Source organism: Sphaeramia orbicularis, chromosome 14 (genome assembly GCF_902148855.1).
Source record: "Sphaeramia orbicularis chromosome 14, fSphaOr1.1, whole genome shotgun sequence".
Classification (NCBI taxonomy): domain Eukaryota; kingdom Metazoa; phylum Chordata; class Actinopteri; order Kurtiformes; family Apogonidae; genus Sphaeramia; species Sphaeramia orbicularis.
Window position 1 is genome coordinate 35,622,331 of NC_043970.1, and position 18,236 is coordinate 35,640,566.

Genomic DNA, 18,236 nt, shown 5'->3' on the forward strand with positions numbered 1-18,236 from the left:
CCTTATTCCCTCCTTCCCTGCCTTCCTTCCTTCCCTCCCTCCTTCCCTCCCTCCTTCCCTCCTTCCTTGTTTCATTCTTCCTCCCTTTGTACTTTTCTTCCCTCCTTTTTTCTTCTATGCGCTACCTTGGTTTCTTCTTGTCTTTTTTCTTCTCTTTTTTGCCTCTTTATTCTCTTCTTTTATCTTTCATTTTTATTCCTCTCTTCTTTCCTTCCTACTCTTTTCTTCTTTGTATCATCCTTCCTTTTTTTCCTCCCTTAATTTGTTAATTCATTCCTTTCTTTTGTCCTTCCTTCCTCTCTTCCTCCCCTCTCATTTCTAGTTCCTTCCTTTCCATCTTTCTTACCTCCCTCTCTCCATTCCTTCTTTCCCTCCTCATCCTTTCCCTCCTTCATTACTTTTGTTCTTCCTTCCTCCCTTCCTTTTGTCATCCCTGCCTCCCTCCTTCCCTCCTTTCCTTCTTTCCTCCCTTCTTTCCTTTCTTCAATTCATTTGTCCTTCATTCCTCAATTTCTTCCTCCCTTATTCCCTCCTTTCCTGCCTTCCCTCCCTCTGTCCTTCTTTCCTTTTTTCATTCTTCCTCCCTTCCTACTTTTCTTCCCTCCTTTATTCTTCCATGTGCTACCTTGATTTCTTCTTCCTTGTCTTTTCTTGTTTGCTTCTTTCCTCCCTTTTTTCTTTTTTTTTATGTCCTCACTCCTTTCCTTCCTACTCTTTTCTTCTTTGTATCCTCCCTCCTTTCCTCCCTTAATTCTGTCATTCATTCCTTTCTTTTGTCCTTCCCTCCTCTCTTCCTCACCCCTCCTTTCTAGTTCCTTGCTTTCTTTTGTCTTCCCATCCTTTTTACCTCCCTCTCTCCATTCCTTCTTTCCTTCCTCCATCCTTTCATTCCTTCCTCCCTTTTTCCTCCCTGACTCCCTCCCTCCTTTCCTTCTTTCCTCCCTTCTTTCCTTTCTTCAATTCATTTGTCCTTCTTTCCTCAATTCCTTCCTCCCTTATTCTCTCCTTTCCTTTCTTTCCTTCCTTCTTCCATCAGTCCCTCTCTCTCTCTCTCCTTTCCTTCATTCCTTTCTTTCATTCTTCCTCCCTACTTTCCTCCTTACATTTTTTCTTTCTTGGCAGCGGTGTTTATCTCCAGACATCTAAGTCAGCCTCATAAACAGTATATCTTTGATAATTAGTGTAAATGCAGCCTAACTATTTTGAGTTTTCTGTTATGTCATACAGTGTGTTCTATTCATGGTGGATTACTGAATTAGACAGACAGCGAGGGGATTTCAGACGTCCTGGTGTGAGTGAAGCTATTATCATACAGCCCTCGGGCTCTATTTCAGGATCCGTTTTGATCTTCAACAAACAAGTCTGAGCCCTTTATATCAGCCTGTCAGGCCTGGATCCATTCAGACTATTTGACTTTGCCAATTGATTCATCAACTTATTTTCTGATTGGTTTCCTGACAGCTCCCCAGATTCTCTGATTGATAGCTCTACCCCCTGCCTTTGGGTCAAACTGTGTCGAGGCTGCTTTCAGACACATTTTGTGATCTTAAAGTAAACTTTACACACTCTGGTGGTAAGTCGATACTTCAGCATGAGCCCTGTAAAAAAAAAAAAGTGAAATATTGATTAAGGTGCGGGGCTGAAAATTGGAGGCAGCCTTTGTGATTTATAATGCTGCTTGATTTACCGAGTGGGATCATTTACATTAATCATTTCATTTTCCACATTCCTGCTGCTGCTGCTGCTGGTGCAAACCACAAGCCCAACAGAAATCAGACGTTGCCATCTGCTGGATGAAGGCTGAATGACGACACAGAACTGAAAAGATTAAAAAACTGAAAATAAACAACTGTATGGATATCAGCAGTTTATGTACACGACATATGTGTGTGTGCGCATAAAGTATAAGTGATTTACATGTTATCAAATTGCTGCCTATTTCCCCTCCATATAAAAACTATCTGTAAAACTCTGTTCCCCCAAAAACACCACAAAGTTATTACTCGTCCTATTAATATTTATATGTTCCAGTTAGATGACACAGTTCGTGTTAACAAAGCACGCTGAATGCTTGAGTTATAACTGTGACAACAATGCTATTCGTGAACATCCAAAGGCTGACCCACTTCCATGTTCCTCTCCATCTTGCTCTGAATTAATAACAGCTGACAGATTAGAATGGCCAGTGTTTGGATTCTAGAGTTATTTTATCAGACTGTTAAACTGTGGCTGCACATTTTAGTGAATTTAGTGTCATAATCTGAAAAAGTGCAATTTGTAAGGATGTTTTAGGTTAACATGACTGAATAATTGGGTGAAATTGTCTAAAAAAAAACAAAAAAAAACGAAAAAAAACCAGATGCGCTGATAACACTGGTCTATAATTAAAAAAAAAAAAAAAAATTATCTGCCTCAGAGATTAAATGGGCTAAATCTTACATCTTTGAATAAGTTCAATTGGAAAACAAATGACAAAAGTGCTGGTTATCTGATGTTTTCAGTGTATATGTTATTATGTTATTCACCATATGTATTGGTTTATGTCCATTTATACAATAGATTTATAAATGTTCCACTATAAAGAATCTATAAAGGGAATGTATTGTAATGTACAGGCAGTGTTTTGAAGTAGATCTTGTAGCTCTGACACATTCCTTTGGACTTAAACCCATTCTCATTAATTCTTACTATTTCACATTTGTCTCAAGGCTGTATCTTAAAAACTACAGACCCTCACCACAGTAGCCTACAGCTATCAACATTTGGACAGATTTATTTATTTATTTATTTTATTTATTAGTGACTCAAACTTGGTAAAATTTCACTTCTTCTATACTGGAGGCATTTTACTGGTAGACCAGTGTAATCATCCATATCTTTGTCTGACGAGTAAACACTGAAGTTTAATAAGTGTATCACAGTTTCAGCTTAATGATACCTGTAACTGTTTTACTCCTAATTAAATGCTTTTAACCTTTCAAGGGTCAACTTGTTGTTGTTAAGCTGCTTTTGTTTTCCTCCTTCTTCCTTCCCAACAAGTGTTTACTGATACTTTGAAATAAATTACTTTTACTGTCTCACCTGATAAAATAAAGGTGAAAAAAATACAGATAAAATACAGTTATGATCCATGACTAATAAAAAAATAAATACACAGCTTACTTCAGTTCAGATATCCAGTTGGACAATATAGTTTTATAGATGTAATAGATGCAGTTTGATGTCTAATGTAAAATTTGCAGCTGTTTTTATTCTCACATACATAAACTAGAAGCACTCGGAGAGCGCAGACCTCCGCCAAGGCTGATTAGTGGCCCCCCCCCGTGGGCCCCCCCACCCCCGATCACCACCAAAATGTAATCATTTCTTCCTTATCCCATTTCCAACAAACCCTGAAAATTTCATCCAAATCTGTCCATAACTTTTTGAGTTATGTTGCACACTAACGGACAGACAAACAAACAGACAGACAAACAAACAAACAAACAAACAAACCCTGGCAAAAACATAACCTCCTTGGCGGAGGTAATAAGGCGAGTTACATGTCAATCTAGTGAACAAAAATGTATAATTGCATGTATGTGAATGTGACATAACTTTACATTTTTAACATTTATATGGCTTGGGCTGTTGTTTTTGCACTTCCTAGAGGCAAAGTGAAAGCCCTAAAAACTGGACATTTCACAGTATTAGTACAGGGTTAATGTCTTAGGTTACAAAAGTCTTGATCTGAGTGTAACATGTAGCTGTTTTTCATAAACTTCTGTTGTACAATTCGTGGATTTCACTGCCATGGTCTATTTCTTTCTTTTTCACTTTTTTAGTTTCTCTTGTACTCTGTTTACTATCTTTAGACAATAGTTTGTACAATCAGAACACTGCAAAAGTTTTATGGCACCATTAGGTTTGTTGTTTTGGTGAAGTCATAATGACTACATTTATACATTTCTCAGTTTCTGTGTCAAGGTACATGCAACAGTAATACACACGAAGATTATGAAAAAAGCATTAACCCATAAAGACCCAGTGCTACTTTTGTGGCTGCAGCCAAATGAATTTTTCTCTATTTTTAACCTTTCTTAAGTGATATATCATCATTTACTCCAATACTATCCTCTGTATTTTGCATTTTTAAGTGAAAATCAGGTATTTTCCTATATTTAATTCACTGATCATGTAGATGTTGATAAAAGCTCAGATTAAAGTTGAGAGTTATTATATCCAAAACAGAGAAAACTCAAGAAAAAGATCTATTTTGCTGCATAATATATCATTTACTGGACATGAAATAAGCATCTCCATCCACTGTCATTTATCAAACTCCATGGGTTTTACTGATGAATCAATGTTGTAGAAGATGACAGTGTTTCCACGTTCACTACGGAGTCTCTGAACGTCCAAATAGGTCATATCTAATGACCATTAAATGATGACAAACTGCATTTTACACCAATTATTCACATGTATTGATAGGATTAGTGGATCCACAGGTATTAAACTATCAAGATCAGCAGATGATTTTGGTCACCAGTGGATGTTTGGATCTTTATGGGTTAAAAAACAAAAATTACAGAAAAAAAGAATATCATAGAAGCTGTATGATGTGTATGATCTGCACTGAGATGAGGAATAAAAACAAAAATCAAAATCTGGGGAAAAATTTGGGGACATTCTGAAGGAAGCTTAGCATAATAAATGACCAGATGATTTCAGAAAAGTTCCAGAGAGTCAATCCATGACAGTTTAAAGATGAACTAAATCCAAAGAGAGGTCACACTAAATGCTGACAATAACTGTATAAGACATTTACATCATACATACATTTGGTGTTTCAATACTATTTACTGTGTTCTACATGTTTGTTATGGCCGTCTTGACCAGGACAAATAGATCTTACATTAGAACTCTTACTTGATAAAGGATAAATCAAATTACTGACAATATCATCCATATTGTAATGGACAATAGCAGCTGGGTGAAGGATTAGACTGTTAATAAGATAAGATAATAATGAACAGAAATATGACACAAAAATGTGCTTTGTGTAGTTTTTTTACTAGTCTAAGAATGTGATATAAAGACATTCTGAACAACTCCCCCAGTAGGGCATGTGAGTAAATTTTTCCCTCCACCTTGTTGTCTGTGATTCTTCATATAATATTTGTTGTGATATTTTTAATCATGAAACTGATAACATGAAATACGGGTTAATATGTTATTTACTTTGTTGTTGTTATTGTTTTCTTTTAATAGTAACTCATGTTCTTTGTAATGAATCAATGAACAAACTGTTTATTGACATTACAGTTCAGTACTAAAAATAAATAGCATGGAAGTCTTCACACAAGAAGAACAAACAAAAAAAACAGAACAAACATCTTCTGTTCAAGTGAAGGACTGATTTATTGCTTTCATAATTATAGTGATAACATTTGTTTTAATGGTGTAACATGTAATTCAAATGTAATGCATTAATGTACCATTCACCATCTGTAAAGTTTCCATTTACAAACATGAAATACGTTCAGCCTAAATATTTATGTTGGTGTTTTCAGTCACTAAGACAAGATTATTGTTTGGACTTTCACAGTGTACATTTCATTGTTACATTATTAGTTTTTTGGGGGGAATGGGGTGTGTGTGGAGGGTATTAAGCTGCAATCATATTATTACAATATCATTCACATTTTATAACATTATAACATTATTGGTTTTTTTTATTCCATTTCAATTGTAGCTGTAATTCTTCATAGATTTCGTGGCATTATTTAAGATGATATAAAAACTTTATTGATCTCCAGTTGCTGAAATTCGGTTTGTCACAACAGCTGAATGATAAACTTGGTAACATAGAAAAAAGGTAAAATACAGCAAAGGGCAAAAATAAAAGTATTAAAGTATACCACATACATAGAACTGTGAACACGATAAAAACATCATAGAAATATATACACTCTGTTTTTCCAATTTTAGGAAATTATCACAAGGAGCTATCACACAATGAATGCCTCTCAGATATTACATTCTGGAACAACACTGTAATAAAGTTACAAAGCAGTGTGATTTTAAAGTTTAATAATAAACTCCTGTGTCTGAAGCAGCGTTTACGTCTGAATATGCCCATGAAATGAGACAAAGACGGTGTGATCGATAATAAAAACATCGATGATCGATAATAAAGACACAAATAAAACGTCAAAACAAAAACACGTCCGATGACGTAAGACGTCGGACAGACCTGACTAATCGATCCCAGATCTGAGACCCAGAGCAGTGATGTTTTCATGCCTGCGACCTGCGCTAGTCATTCTGCCATGGCGCCCGTAATGTCGCTGATTAAGGAGGGGACATCTTAGCATCGCATTTTCATTTGTTTCAGTAAAATTTACCCTGTGCGCTTTGTTTACCCTGGTTGAATTTAATAAGATAAATTTCTGAACCGGCCATGACCGTGGAGCAGAATGTCCTCCAGCAGCATTCTCAGAAGGTAAGCTTACAGCCCCTGGTTAGCTAAGTTTAGCTCAACTGAAGAGCTAACTGCACAGTTCGGAGACTCAAACTGCACGTAGAGTTCAGTTTTCAGCACATTCAAGGCTGGTTTATCTCCTATTTTAATTCTGTCTTACAAGGCTACCGGAGCCTGTAAACAAGGAGCTGTTGATAAATAGTGAATAGTAAACAGATACATACATGCTAGGCCTGACGTTATCCTAGCATGTAGCTTAGCGCTATGTAATATTTTGTAAGTGCTAAGCAGTGTTAGCCAACTTTACCACATAAGTTCAGTCAAACCACTGAGGAGTCTGACTAAATGGGCTAAAACTCCTTGTTCATACGTTGTGAAGCTCATACGAAACATCCGTATTAGCTACATGCTAACGTTAGCTTACTGAGCTAACTGTGTCGTCAGTAAAAATAAACAAGGCCAAGTGACAGTAACAGATTTATAACCGTTCGCTTTTAGTGAAGACTCATCTGCGTCTTTGTGTTTTAATGAAATATTGTGATTAAAACGTGTAGGTCGTCAGTGACTGCAGTGTTTACTTGGGAGGGGAGGACCCTCCATGTTTTGGTTCACAGATGACTCCTAGGTTACTCATCTAATATCTGATATCTTTGTTTACAAAGCATGGCTGGAGGCAGAACCGGAGCCCGGGACATGGAGCCCGGAGCCCGGAACTTGTGGCCCGGGGCCTGGGGCAGCGTGAGGCGCCTCGGAGCCAAACGTGTGAGGGTTGATAATACAAGGCCGGTCATTAGGTTACATTTTGTCGCATTATCAGTTAACAAAAGTGCAACGAGATTTGTCTCCGTCGCTTAGGCTCCAGTTAAAGGATTTACTGTTTAACCACCGCGTTGCAAAGCTCAGTTACAGTTATGTAACTGCTGGAGTGATGTTAAAGCGCAGCTCAGATGCTGCGGATTGCTAGTTCTCACAACTTCTTCTCCTCCCTGTGTAAAGAAATAATTATTTTGCTGAGATTATGTAACCAGTTTTCAACACACAAACCAGTAGCTCTACTGTTTAATACTGGCATCATGAATAAGACTGACTGGACTGAACCTGAAGACTTAAACAGAACACAAACCAACAAGATGAGGAAGACTAGAGTAAATATGTAGAAGTAGACTAGTTACCAAAATAAGTAGTTTGACCATAGGTCTCAAATGTTAAGGAATAGTGTAACATGAACTCTGTTACACAGTATGACCTTCAAAGGGTTGGACTCGGCATTAAGTAACATTTGCAAATGTGTCCATATGATATTTTTTTAAGCGTTAGAAAAAAATGGATTTTTGTGATATTGTTGTTGCCACATCAGTCAAGGAGTTCTGTTAAACACTGTCTGTGATTTTAGTTGTAACTGTTGTGAGTAGTTCTGCATCATTAGAGTAATTTCATGGAATAGGGTGTGGTGCAGACAGGCATGTAGTGACCTGCAGATAATCACTTAAGGTCATATTGAAAGACATGTAATTCCCCCAACACAGTTTGTTTTTCTTTGCGACTCTTTTAAATGCATATACGAAATGTCAGAATGAACCTGATAGCATGAAACACAGTGGGAATGCCCCTGTCAGTAACCTGCTGTAACGACGCCAACTTGTTCTGTCTGCCATGCGGAGAATTCTGTGGTGTTATTCACAAGCTGCCTCTTAATAGCAGATGACCAATGTGACAACCAGCCATGCCAGACATGTCACATGGAGATGAGAAGTATGAGTGCGTCTTAGTGACTGTTCTTGCGGTTGACTGAGTCCATATCTGTCACAGGTGGAGCTTCCCTCAGGCTTTACCTTGGCCCATCTCAGTCATCCACCCTGTCAACAAACCTCATCTGTCAGGCTCTGACAGTTAACCAAACACACCGTGGATCCTCATGTTTACTTACATCCCGCGGTTGAATAAATCACAGCTCATTGAAAAGCTCTTAGTGTTTGTATAGAATGTTATGAATGCAACATTCAAGAGCCACAGCAGGATGGCAAGAAAACGCCTTAAAGCATGAGTTGCATTTTATACTGACAGGCTATAATTGGAGTCTTTTGTGACAGTTGAGTGTTCAGTAATGGTAACTGCTGTCCCCATACTGTTCTGTGTGTTACATCTTAGGCTACAAATAGCTGGTATTATCTCTATGACACCCAAGCATAGAATATGGGTGAGATGTACTGGTGTAAACTTTGGTAACATTATTCATTAGTAGGCTTTTACTCAACTTTTTGACTATTTAGTCGTCTGGAATCTCTGCTTTTTGCATTTTGTCAGAGATGTACAGTGATGAAACAGTGGAACATTTAATTTCTTTCTTTAAACTGAGCATCAGATGATAAGGTCAAGTCACTGTAAACATTTTCAGACAGGTCTAATGTCTAACACATGTAATGCAACCATCTTAATCATTGTGTCATGTTGCTTATTATTATTATTCAAGTTAACTTGGATTTAGCACCGTAATGTTAACAACACAGTTTACTGTTGTCAGTTTTTAATTTGCTATAAACTGTCATAAAGATAAACATTACTGTGACATATTCAGCCGGTGTAAGTAAATAAGAACATTTTACGCTTCTCCACCAAACTGGACATCAAAACTGCAGTTGACCCAACTCTTATTCACATCCTATCTTTTTGTTTTACTGTTGTCTATGGCTTTATAAATAAAACTGAGTACTAAAATGGGAGAGTCGTCTTCAACCCCGAGACTCAGCCCATTCACAGTGTCATGGCTTTATGACCCTCTTATAAATGTAATTTCCACATAATACTCTGATATGATAATACAAACGTGGAAAGTAACATGGCAAATGTGTGTAACCAGCTCAAGGCTGCTACTTACAAACTTCAGGGTCTCAAGACAGTCTTATGAATTAATTTTTTTTTTTTTATATAAATTCTGTCAAACAGAATCAGATGTAATCGAATACAATAGGATAAAATGTTTTCATTCTATACTTTTACGTTCTTCTGTCAACATTTAATGGAATTGATTATTTTTTGTATGCTAAAGGCATTAAAAAAAACTAAATTAAAGGTGCCCCATGATTTTTTTTTTTTCTAATTTTAGATTAGTGTATTAAAAAATCCTTGAATGCCAAACCAGGCTGAACTTTGTGCACATTGTAGAGCATCTTTTTCTACTAAATCTTATAAAACATGAGCCTGGTCAGAGATGAAAAGCATTTTTCGCATTATGTATCCGCTGTTACTCCAACAAAGGTCTATACTTTCTTCTTTCTCTCTCCAGTGACTCTGAAAGGAGTTGCCCAGGGTGTTAAGAAGAGAAAAAACCCTTTAAAGCACACAGAAAGTTGTGTAACTGATGGCCTTATAATGGGAGTGGAGTTAGACGTCCTGTTTTTAGTTAATATTTAACCTTTTTTTTAGTCATCTGATTTTCAGTTTGGCATATCTTATGTTTTTTCCTAATCTTCATCATTTTTATCGCACATATGCATTCACACAGAGGAACATGATGGGTGAAAGCCTGCTTTGTTTGGTGGTGATGGTGCATTATGACCCGCCATGCTTCCAGGCATGAATACTTTTCATTGCTTTTTGCACAGTCGCCGTAGAAACCCCATTAAAACTGTCCAGTTTACAAAAATAGCGTCTCTTTAACAGATGTGGCTTAGATGGTGTAGAGCGTTGCCATGGATACGTGTTGTGCAGTCGGTCTTCGGTGGATGATAGCAGCCCACGGTAATGAGTCCGAAACTGCTGAAGAAACAAACCTGGATCTAGGTTAAAGTTTTTCACATGAATGCACAAAACAGCCACGGATTGATCTGAGTCTTCGGCTGCACCTGTGAAAATTACCATCCATTTTCCAGTCACTTAAGACTTAAGATGTCAGCCTTGGATGCTGACATTAAGTGCACTAAACCGAGTATTTGTAGTCCACTTGTACACACTGAGCTCTGCAGGTTAAGTGTGTGGAAAGGCCATGTAGTGCAGCTGGGTTTGACATCGTCTGGTTAACCATCGGCGGATTCTTTAAAGAAAATGAGAAATAAGACTACATTGTAAACTGACATGAGGATTGTGTAGCTGTAACTGTTACCTGAAGATACTGGACATCACCTGAATGATTTCAGAGTCAGCTCTTGGGTCTTTAAAGCTGCCACTGACATATTAGTGCATCATTGTGTTTGTTTCCAGTTCAAGGGCGTTGGTTTTGTGTATGTGGGTGTTTGGAGCGTCTGGATAGTCGTACAGTTTGTCCACACAGTACGTTCTGCAGACGCTCATGTCTCATCCTCGTCTGACAAAACAGACGTCTGTCAGCCAAGCTGTGCATCCGTTCACATTTCACCCACTTATTTTCATGCTTCACGTCCACTTGTGTTTGTTGTACAATCTCAGCCACATGGTGGAGTTTGCTGCGAGCTGAGGTCCTGTTATGATCTGACTCCATTAAGTGTTTTTTTGTGATCTGATTACAAATGGACGGATCTAATTCCACGCTCATGATGCACAGTGGACATGCTGAGATCTGGACACTCAGACCACATTCAGAGATGGTCTAGCGTCTTATCTTTCAGCAGTTTGAGGGGTCTGTTGAAAAGGAAACATACCAGTGTTCATACCAGCAATGTCATCGTAGTTTTGTAAACATATATGAAAAGTTCCATATATTCCTTTAGGTATATTAGAGTAGTGATGGTAATTTATTGTTCTCTGAGGTCAGCGGATTGATTCTCCGCCAAGAAAACAGTCACAGTTCATTAAATTTGGTTAAAATTCATAATATTTTAAGCATAGGTCTAATCATCATCAACAAGAACAAATGGAATGGGTAACGTCACAGTGATTAAAATATGAAGATACAACGATGAATTAGTGCTGTTAGAACATTTTACAAACTATCATCATCTGCATAATTTGGCTCTGATAGTCGCCTTGAAAGGAATTTCTGACTTTCTTAAATAGAGCTAATAGAGGTAATGTGATAGTAAAATAGTAAACCTCCAACAGTGTCAAATGTTTATCGGGCTGTTGGGTTTTCCTTTTATAAACTATTGGTATTATTACCCACCTTAAAAAAATCAAACATTGGTCAATATTGATTGATTCACCACATCAACCCCTGTACTAAGTCACAAGAAAGAATTCCACCTTAAAAGTAAACTTATGCTGGTGATCTGTAAGCATTATAAAGGAGAACTGGTTCTCAGTTGATTTAACAGGTTAAATGAATTAATATGCATTATTCTTAGTATTCTGTTAATAATATTTGTTAGAAAGAAGAACAGCCACCAGAACATCCATTCCTTCATGGGATTAAAGGTTCTTTAGGCTCTAGAGGAGCTTGTTTATTTGTAGGTGAAGTTGGAATGTGAGATGTAAATATGAATATATTGGATTTACAAAAAACAAGCTGAAGTTGGGTCTGAACAGGGCCTGAGTGACAGAAAACACATACTGTAGGACCAAGGACTAATCAGAAATTTCTTTCCAATGTGTGAAAACCTTTTGACTCATTTTATAACTGACTCAGTTGCTCTAAACCTTCTGTTTCCTCTGCCTTCAACAGCACCAGCAGACACTACTAAACCAGTTGAGGGAGGTAACGGGCACTACAGACGTTCAGCTGCTTCAGCAGGCTCTGCAGGTACATCACACCAATGAAATATGTGTAATATACCCTCGAATAAAGGTGACACATGTACAGAATGCAGATATTAATTTCTTTGTGTCTTGTCTTCATTGTGTTTCTTTGGTGCAAAGTTAGCTTCTCTGTTTATAAGCCTGTTTTACACAACTTGAGGTGACCACCTGACGCTCTTACATTTATAAACATGGGATACTTTAATACTTACATTATTTTAATGCTCTAATATGTAAGATTCCTGCTGCTGTGTATTGGAATGTATTCGGTGAAAAGAGAAGTTTATTTAATCACAGTTTTCAACATCCCTGGTAACAGCCACAATACACTCACTGATGACTATGTAGTGACCAGTACTGGTCAGTTTTTCCACAAAAATGTCTCTTCTACTTCTTCATAGCTGCAACAATGCGACAACCTACCAGCACAAAACACACTTCAACACAAACAGTGCATAAGTACATGAATCTCAGATATTGAACCTTTACGCCCAGTTATTAATCATTCATGTAAGACAGCCAGCAGGTCCATTAGTGTTGAAGGTGCAGGTGTGTTACATTTGACTTGAATGACCAACCAAAGTCTTATCAAGAAATCAGGAGATTAAGTGTTTCAGTTGGAGTTGAGTGTTTATCTCAACTTACCAAGTGCTTTCAATTTTTCTCAGCCCAACATGAGCCTAAATAGAATGATTATTCCTACAGGTGAGTAATGGAGACCTTGCCGAGGCCGTGGCCTTTCTGACCGAGAAGAATGCTAAGGTTCCTCAACAAGATGAGACAACATACTACCAGACGTCCCAGGTGGCCAGTGATAGATACATCAGTGTGGGAAGCCAGGCAGACACAAGTGAGTGGCTCAGTTAGACTGTGATACCAAAACAGGACACAGAGCAATGATTAGAAAATGAACCCTGATTTAAAGGGGAATTAATATTTATGCAAACTTAATAATCACGTGTGTTTTGATGTGGATACAGATGTGATTGACCTCACTGGGGATGATAAAGATGACCTCCAGAGGGCGATTGCTCTCAGCCTAGAGGAATCCAACCGGGCGTTCAGGGAGACAGGAATCACAGATGAGGAGCAAGCCATCAGCAGGTGAGTAGAAAATATAAAAATGAAATAAAAACCAAAGGATTCTATTACCTTATCATCTAACCAAAGAGAAAATAAGAGAATGAAACAGTGGGTTTTAAAGGTCCTGAAGATCTCAATTTAAACTTTAAAATGTATTAAATATGATTCCTTTGACATATGTCTTAAAAAACGATTGATGTTTCTGGAGTTGCTTTAAATCCAGTATCACTTTTAACTATGTCTGTGGGGGGAAATGGTACAAACCTTACTAGGCTACATTCCGCTGGTGTGTTATGATGTGCCGTGTGAGTAATAGGGAGCTTCCTCGCATAAATAAAAGTTAATTCTACAATAAAGTGTCCTACCTTTTGAGAACGGTGCATTTAATGCTCAGTTAAAGCCTGTTGAAAACACTGTTCAAGGCCTGTTGCACCAATCAAATCATTTGCCAGTATGAATTGAATTAAATAGAATCCACAGTGTTGTTAAAGCATCAAATTTGACTGTTGAAACATGCAGAAACCAAACTAAAGCTTTGAATTGATGCTGATGATTATCACCTCCATTGTCAACATTTTTGCAAGTGTGCTGAAAATATCTTTTGCACACTTTGTCAAGCACAATACTGAATTGTTGGTATTGGTGCTGAATTGTTTTGAGAACACAAAAAAAAAGACCTTTGTAAGTGTGACAAGGTCAAACCAAAGTGCACTGTGTCTTTGTGGCTAAAAGGAAACCATTTAATCCAGACACTGTTTGAGGTTTAGTGTTTTAATTAGTATTTTTAAGTCTGGTGATCCAAGGAAAGCTTAATCTAACTTTGTACAAAATTGTCATTCTAATTACTTTTGTGTGTATTGTCTGCTTTTATTTATGTCAGAGTTTTGGAAGCCAGCATTGCAGAAAACAAGGCAAGTCTGAAACGCACCCACACAGAGGTATGGAGCGATTCCCCCAATCCACACGACAGGAAGAGGATAGACAGCTGCCCCGTGGGCCTGAAAAATGTTGGCAATACCTGCTGGTTCAGTGCTGTCATACAGGTAAGAACACACATATGTAGAGTTTTCCCTCCAGCTACAAGTCTCAGGTGCAGTACATGGTTTAAACTGGTTTTATGTGGTATTAATGTTACAAACTCTGACCAGCAGGGGGCAGTCATGTACCAGAACACACTCGGGACCTAAACCTCTAACGAATCAATGCTATGTATCCACAGACTGTATCAGTCACTGAATAAAACAACAAGCTCATTGTTTCCACCTATCTGTGTTATCAAGTTTCCTCCTTTAAACTAAAACTCATAGCTGCTTATTTTGACAAACCCTCAAAGTCAGCTGATAGTTTACATTATAGCTCTGTTAGTTTAGCTCTGTTTTCAGACTGAAAACAGCCACAAATCACCTCAGTTTTCTGTACGGTTTGTGTTGTCAGTAGCTGCACTAACGATCTGTTTGGAAACATCCAAACAAGGTCAGGACTGTCACAGTTTAGTCTGAACTGTGGATCAACGAATGGTGACTTAGCAAAGATAATAACATCACATAGTAACTTTATACCTTCATAAGCCTCCGAATCAATCTCACCCATGTAGAAGAAACGCTGCCATTTCAGCATCAAACTCCATTCTTTTCATTTGGAGCTGTATCCAGTTGAGAAAACAACAACAGTGTTTCTGGCTTTAATCACAGACTCACTTTCACCAACTCTAAAAGTTGTTTCTTCGTGGTTCTCATTCACTCTGATGCCTTGGTCAAAGGCTCAGTGGTGTTAGTTTTCTTCACCATGGCAGACTGGCAGAGTAACTCACTACTCCCTCTAGTGGTCACATAAATCCTCCGGCCTGTCGCTGCAGATAAATTCAGTTCATATCTCTACAGTCCAATACATTGGCATCTTTACCAGAACTTCACAGCTCTTTATTCTAAACACTAATGATAATTTGAGGTCATTTTTAATATGTAAAAGTGAAGCATCACATATAGACCCTTTGAAAAGTTCTCAAGACTGTAAAATCACTTTCTCCACTGTTGGTAACCCTGTAGATCTTAGTGAGAAATTCGTCTTCTCCATCCTAAATATCTTTTTAGCTGTATCCATCCTTTGCTTACAGCTGGGAGTTTCATTGTTAAACTAATTTTATCAGCAGTAAACAAGATTTATTATCAACATATCGACTTTTCTAGCAGGAGCACCAGCCAGACTTATTCAAAGAAATAAGAAATAGGCTTTTGACTTAAGTATAAATGTTCTACCAGTTTTCTTTCATGATTTTTTAAGGATAAGGTTGAAATAACATGAAATAAGTAAGAGAAAAATTCCTTTAGGCCACCTTCAAATAAAACCCTTGAAAATGTAGGAAAACAACACTCATATGTACAACCTCACTGTCAGTCAAGACGATGTAAAGGTTTCACAGGTTTCACTCTTTGCTCGGTAACAGATACCACATAATGACAGAAAGACCTTGCATTCCTGTCCTCATTGAATCCCCTCTTGTTTGCATTTAGTTTTCTGATGCAGGAATTTAAGCCTCTGCGGTCGTCCTAAGTAGCTGCAGATACGCGTCCTCTAAATGTTAATATACTGGAAAATTCTAGCAGCGGTCACAAAGGCCTGCTTTTCTTGTACGCTCCCGGAGTCGCCTTTAAAATGTGACTCGAGCTGAAATATGCCAGATGAACACTGGATACACCATCACATGGTGTCTGGCTCCGGTGTGTAACGTTACCCTCACCCTCGAGAAGAAACCGAGCCCGATCCGAGAATGGGAGTAAACAACGTCCTGCTCTCCTCATAAAATACCCAATCTGTGCAACGTTTGTGTTCACTTTTACATAAAATAAACTGTTGATATAATTATGTTACAGACAGAAAAGTAGATACTGTGTTTATAAATGTAACACTGCTTATTATGTGAAGATTTCAGTGCATTAGATTCCATTTATTTCACCCCCACTTCTTTATATTCCTTTCTAGGTGTAGTTTATTCAAGCCCTATCAAAATATCACGACTCTGTAATAAAGAACAGCTACAGTTTCATCATAATTCTGTATAATATGACTTTAATTTCTGTTTTATGGACTAGAAATGTGACAGACAGATTAGAATTGCCTGACAGAAGTAATATCAGATGAGTGAAGCTGCAGAGAACATTAACTTTTAGAATTAAAATATTTTCTCTAGGGATGTTCCAGCAAAATGAGGCAAAGTTATTGAGATGACACATTATATTCCTGGAAAAACGAACACGCTTTCATTGCTTTGCCTCCTAAAAAGTCATCTTGTTATTGTTTATAGACGTATTAACCGCTGCGGTTATGATTGAAACAAAGCTGCAGGTTTTAACTGTCTTTGCATGTCTTCATCCTCCAGTCTTTGTTCAACCTGCTGGAGTTCCAGAGGCTGGTGTTAAACTACTCTCCTCCAGCCAGAGTCCAGGACCTGCCTCGAAACCAGAAGGTGAGACCTTTTACCCGTCGTCCCTCCCGGGGTTTTACTGTAGAGGTCGGGAGTTTACACACTGCTCGGCTAAACGCCTGTAAACTCCAGTCAGTGAACTCCCGACCTCGGCTGTGTTTGCTAAAGGTGAGAAAACAAGAACTCGCAGAAGGAGTGCGACGTCTAATATAAGTTTCCTCTAAGTCCGTGACCTGATGCTGTGCAGATTCACTTTATCTCTGACGCTTTGACGCTCTTAAAGCCATAAGCTGTTGTTCATTATCTGCCCCACGATGCCCAAAGGTCACAGCAGCTTTGTCCGTACAGTTCACTAAAACTCATTCAGTTCAGCTGATGTGAAATGGTACCGAGAAGAATCCGAGGTATTTCTGCTCCAGGACAGAGATGCACATTCACAGAAATCCTGTTGTGATTAATTCTGGTGCTCGAGTTTGTCTAGCCAGCATCCACAAAACAAAGATGCGATAGTTTTCCGCATGTTCGCCTGGTTTTTCAATACAAAATACTCATTGTAGGGTTGGTGGCCTGATGTGGTTTAAAAGCATGTGGAGATGTTTGGAGCTTAGTCCTAAACATTGACCCTTTTACTTATTTATTCAGATCTTCACCAGATCCAGGTTTTTCAAGTCAACAAATCATGTTTTGCTTTTGTTGCTCTTGAGGAAAAAAGGAAATCTTAACATGTTATGAATTGCACATAGCTGTCACTTAAGGTAGCAGTGAATGGGGTATTTACTACAGATACACCGGTCATTTAATTTGGCCAATAAGACGTTTTATAAATTCTGCAGAATTTGGCTCCAGTACTGGTTGATGATAACAAAAGACCTCACAAATAGACTTAATGTTTTTATTATCAGTTAATCAGAATAGCTGCAATAAATATATAAATATAATTGTAGGTTTCCCAAATGTGAATATTGTCTGGTTTTATTTCCTCCTCTGTGACAAGAAACTAAATATATTTATGTTGTGTAGTCAATGAGACATTTTAAGACATCATCTTGGATTTGAGACACACTTTTTAATCATTTTTTCATGTTATAAAGACCAGAAATAAACAAGAAAAGCCTTAGTGTCCATGCTATTGAGAGCTGATATCGGCTTTTATTAGTTTCTTTCCTTTTTCTCTATTAGTCTTTAATCATGTACTATTATTTGACCTCTACTATTTCGAGATGCACTGATATATCGGCCAGACATCAGTATCGGGAGATAATTGCTGATTTCAGGGAATATCGACATTTTAATATCAGATGTCCATTCACTGATTACAGCAGCAAATCGTATATACATCTGGGAGGTTATATTAAAGGTTTTTTTTCCATAAATTTGTATGTTTGCGTTCATTCATTGATAATGCAATCAAGGGCCAAAAGACTTTTAAATATTACATTTTTTACTCATAATGACCATTTCTTTGTTAAAGCAGGATAAATAACATTCATTCATTCATTCATTTTCTGAACCCGCTTTATCCTCACTAGGGTAAATAACAGGATAAATAACAACAAAAGCAAAATTAACAAGTGGTATCAGGCACGACAAACCCCGCCCCATGCACATATTGTAGCTTAT

The 18,236-nt window shown here is 37.8% G+C and overlaps 1 protein-coding gene across 1 annotated transcript in view; it reads left to right on the top strand.

The window, feature by feature from the left end:
- Positions 1 to 6,257: 6,257 nt before the first annotated feature.
- The window catches only part of usp25 (ubiquitin specific peptidase 25), a 43,099-nt gene continuing 31,120 nt past the window's right edge, over positions 6,258 to 18,236 (top strand). The window contains exons 1-6 of the mRNA XM_030154843.1: positions 6,258 to 6,487; positions 12,039 to 12,116; positions 12,818 to 12,962; positions 13,093 to 13,216; positions 14,076 to 14,238; positions 16,572 to 16,658. Coding sequence (XP_030010703.1) covers positions 6,446 to 6,487; positions 12,039 to 12,116; positions 12,818 to 12,962; positions 13,093 to 13,216; positions 14,076 to 14,238; positions 16,572 to 16,658 — 639 coding nt within the window. The 5' untranslated portion in view covers positions 6,258 to 6,445. The remainder of the gene's footprint in view (positions 6,488 to 12,038; positions 12,117 to 12,817; positions 12,963 to 13,092; positions 13,217 to 14,075; positions 14,239 to 16,571; positions 16,659 to 18,236) is intronic.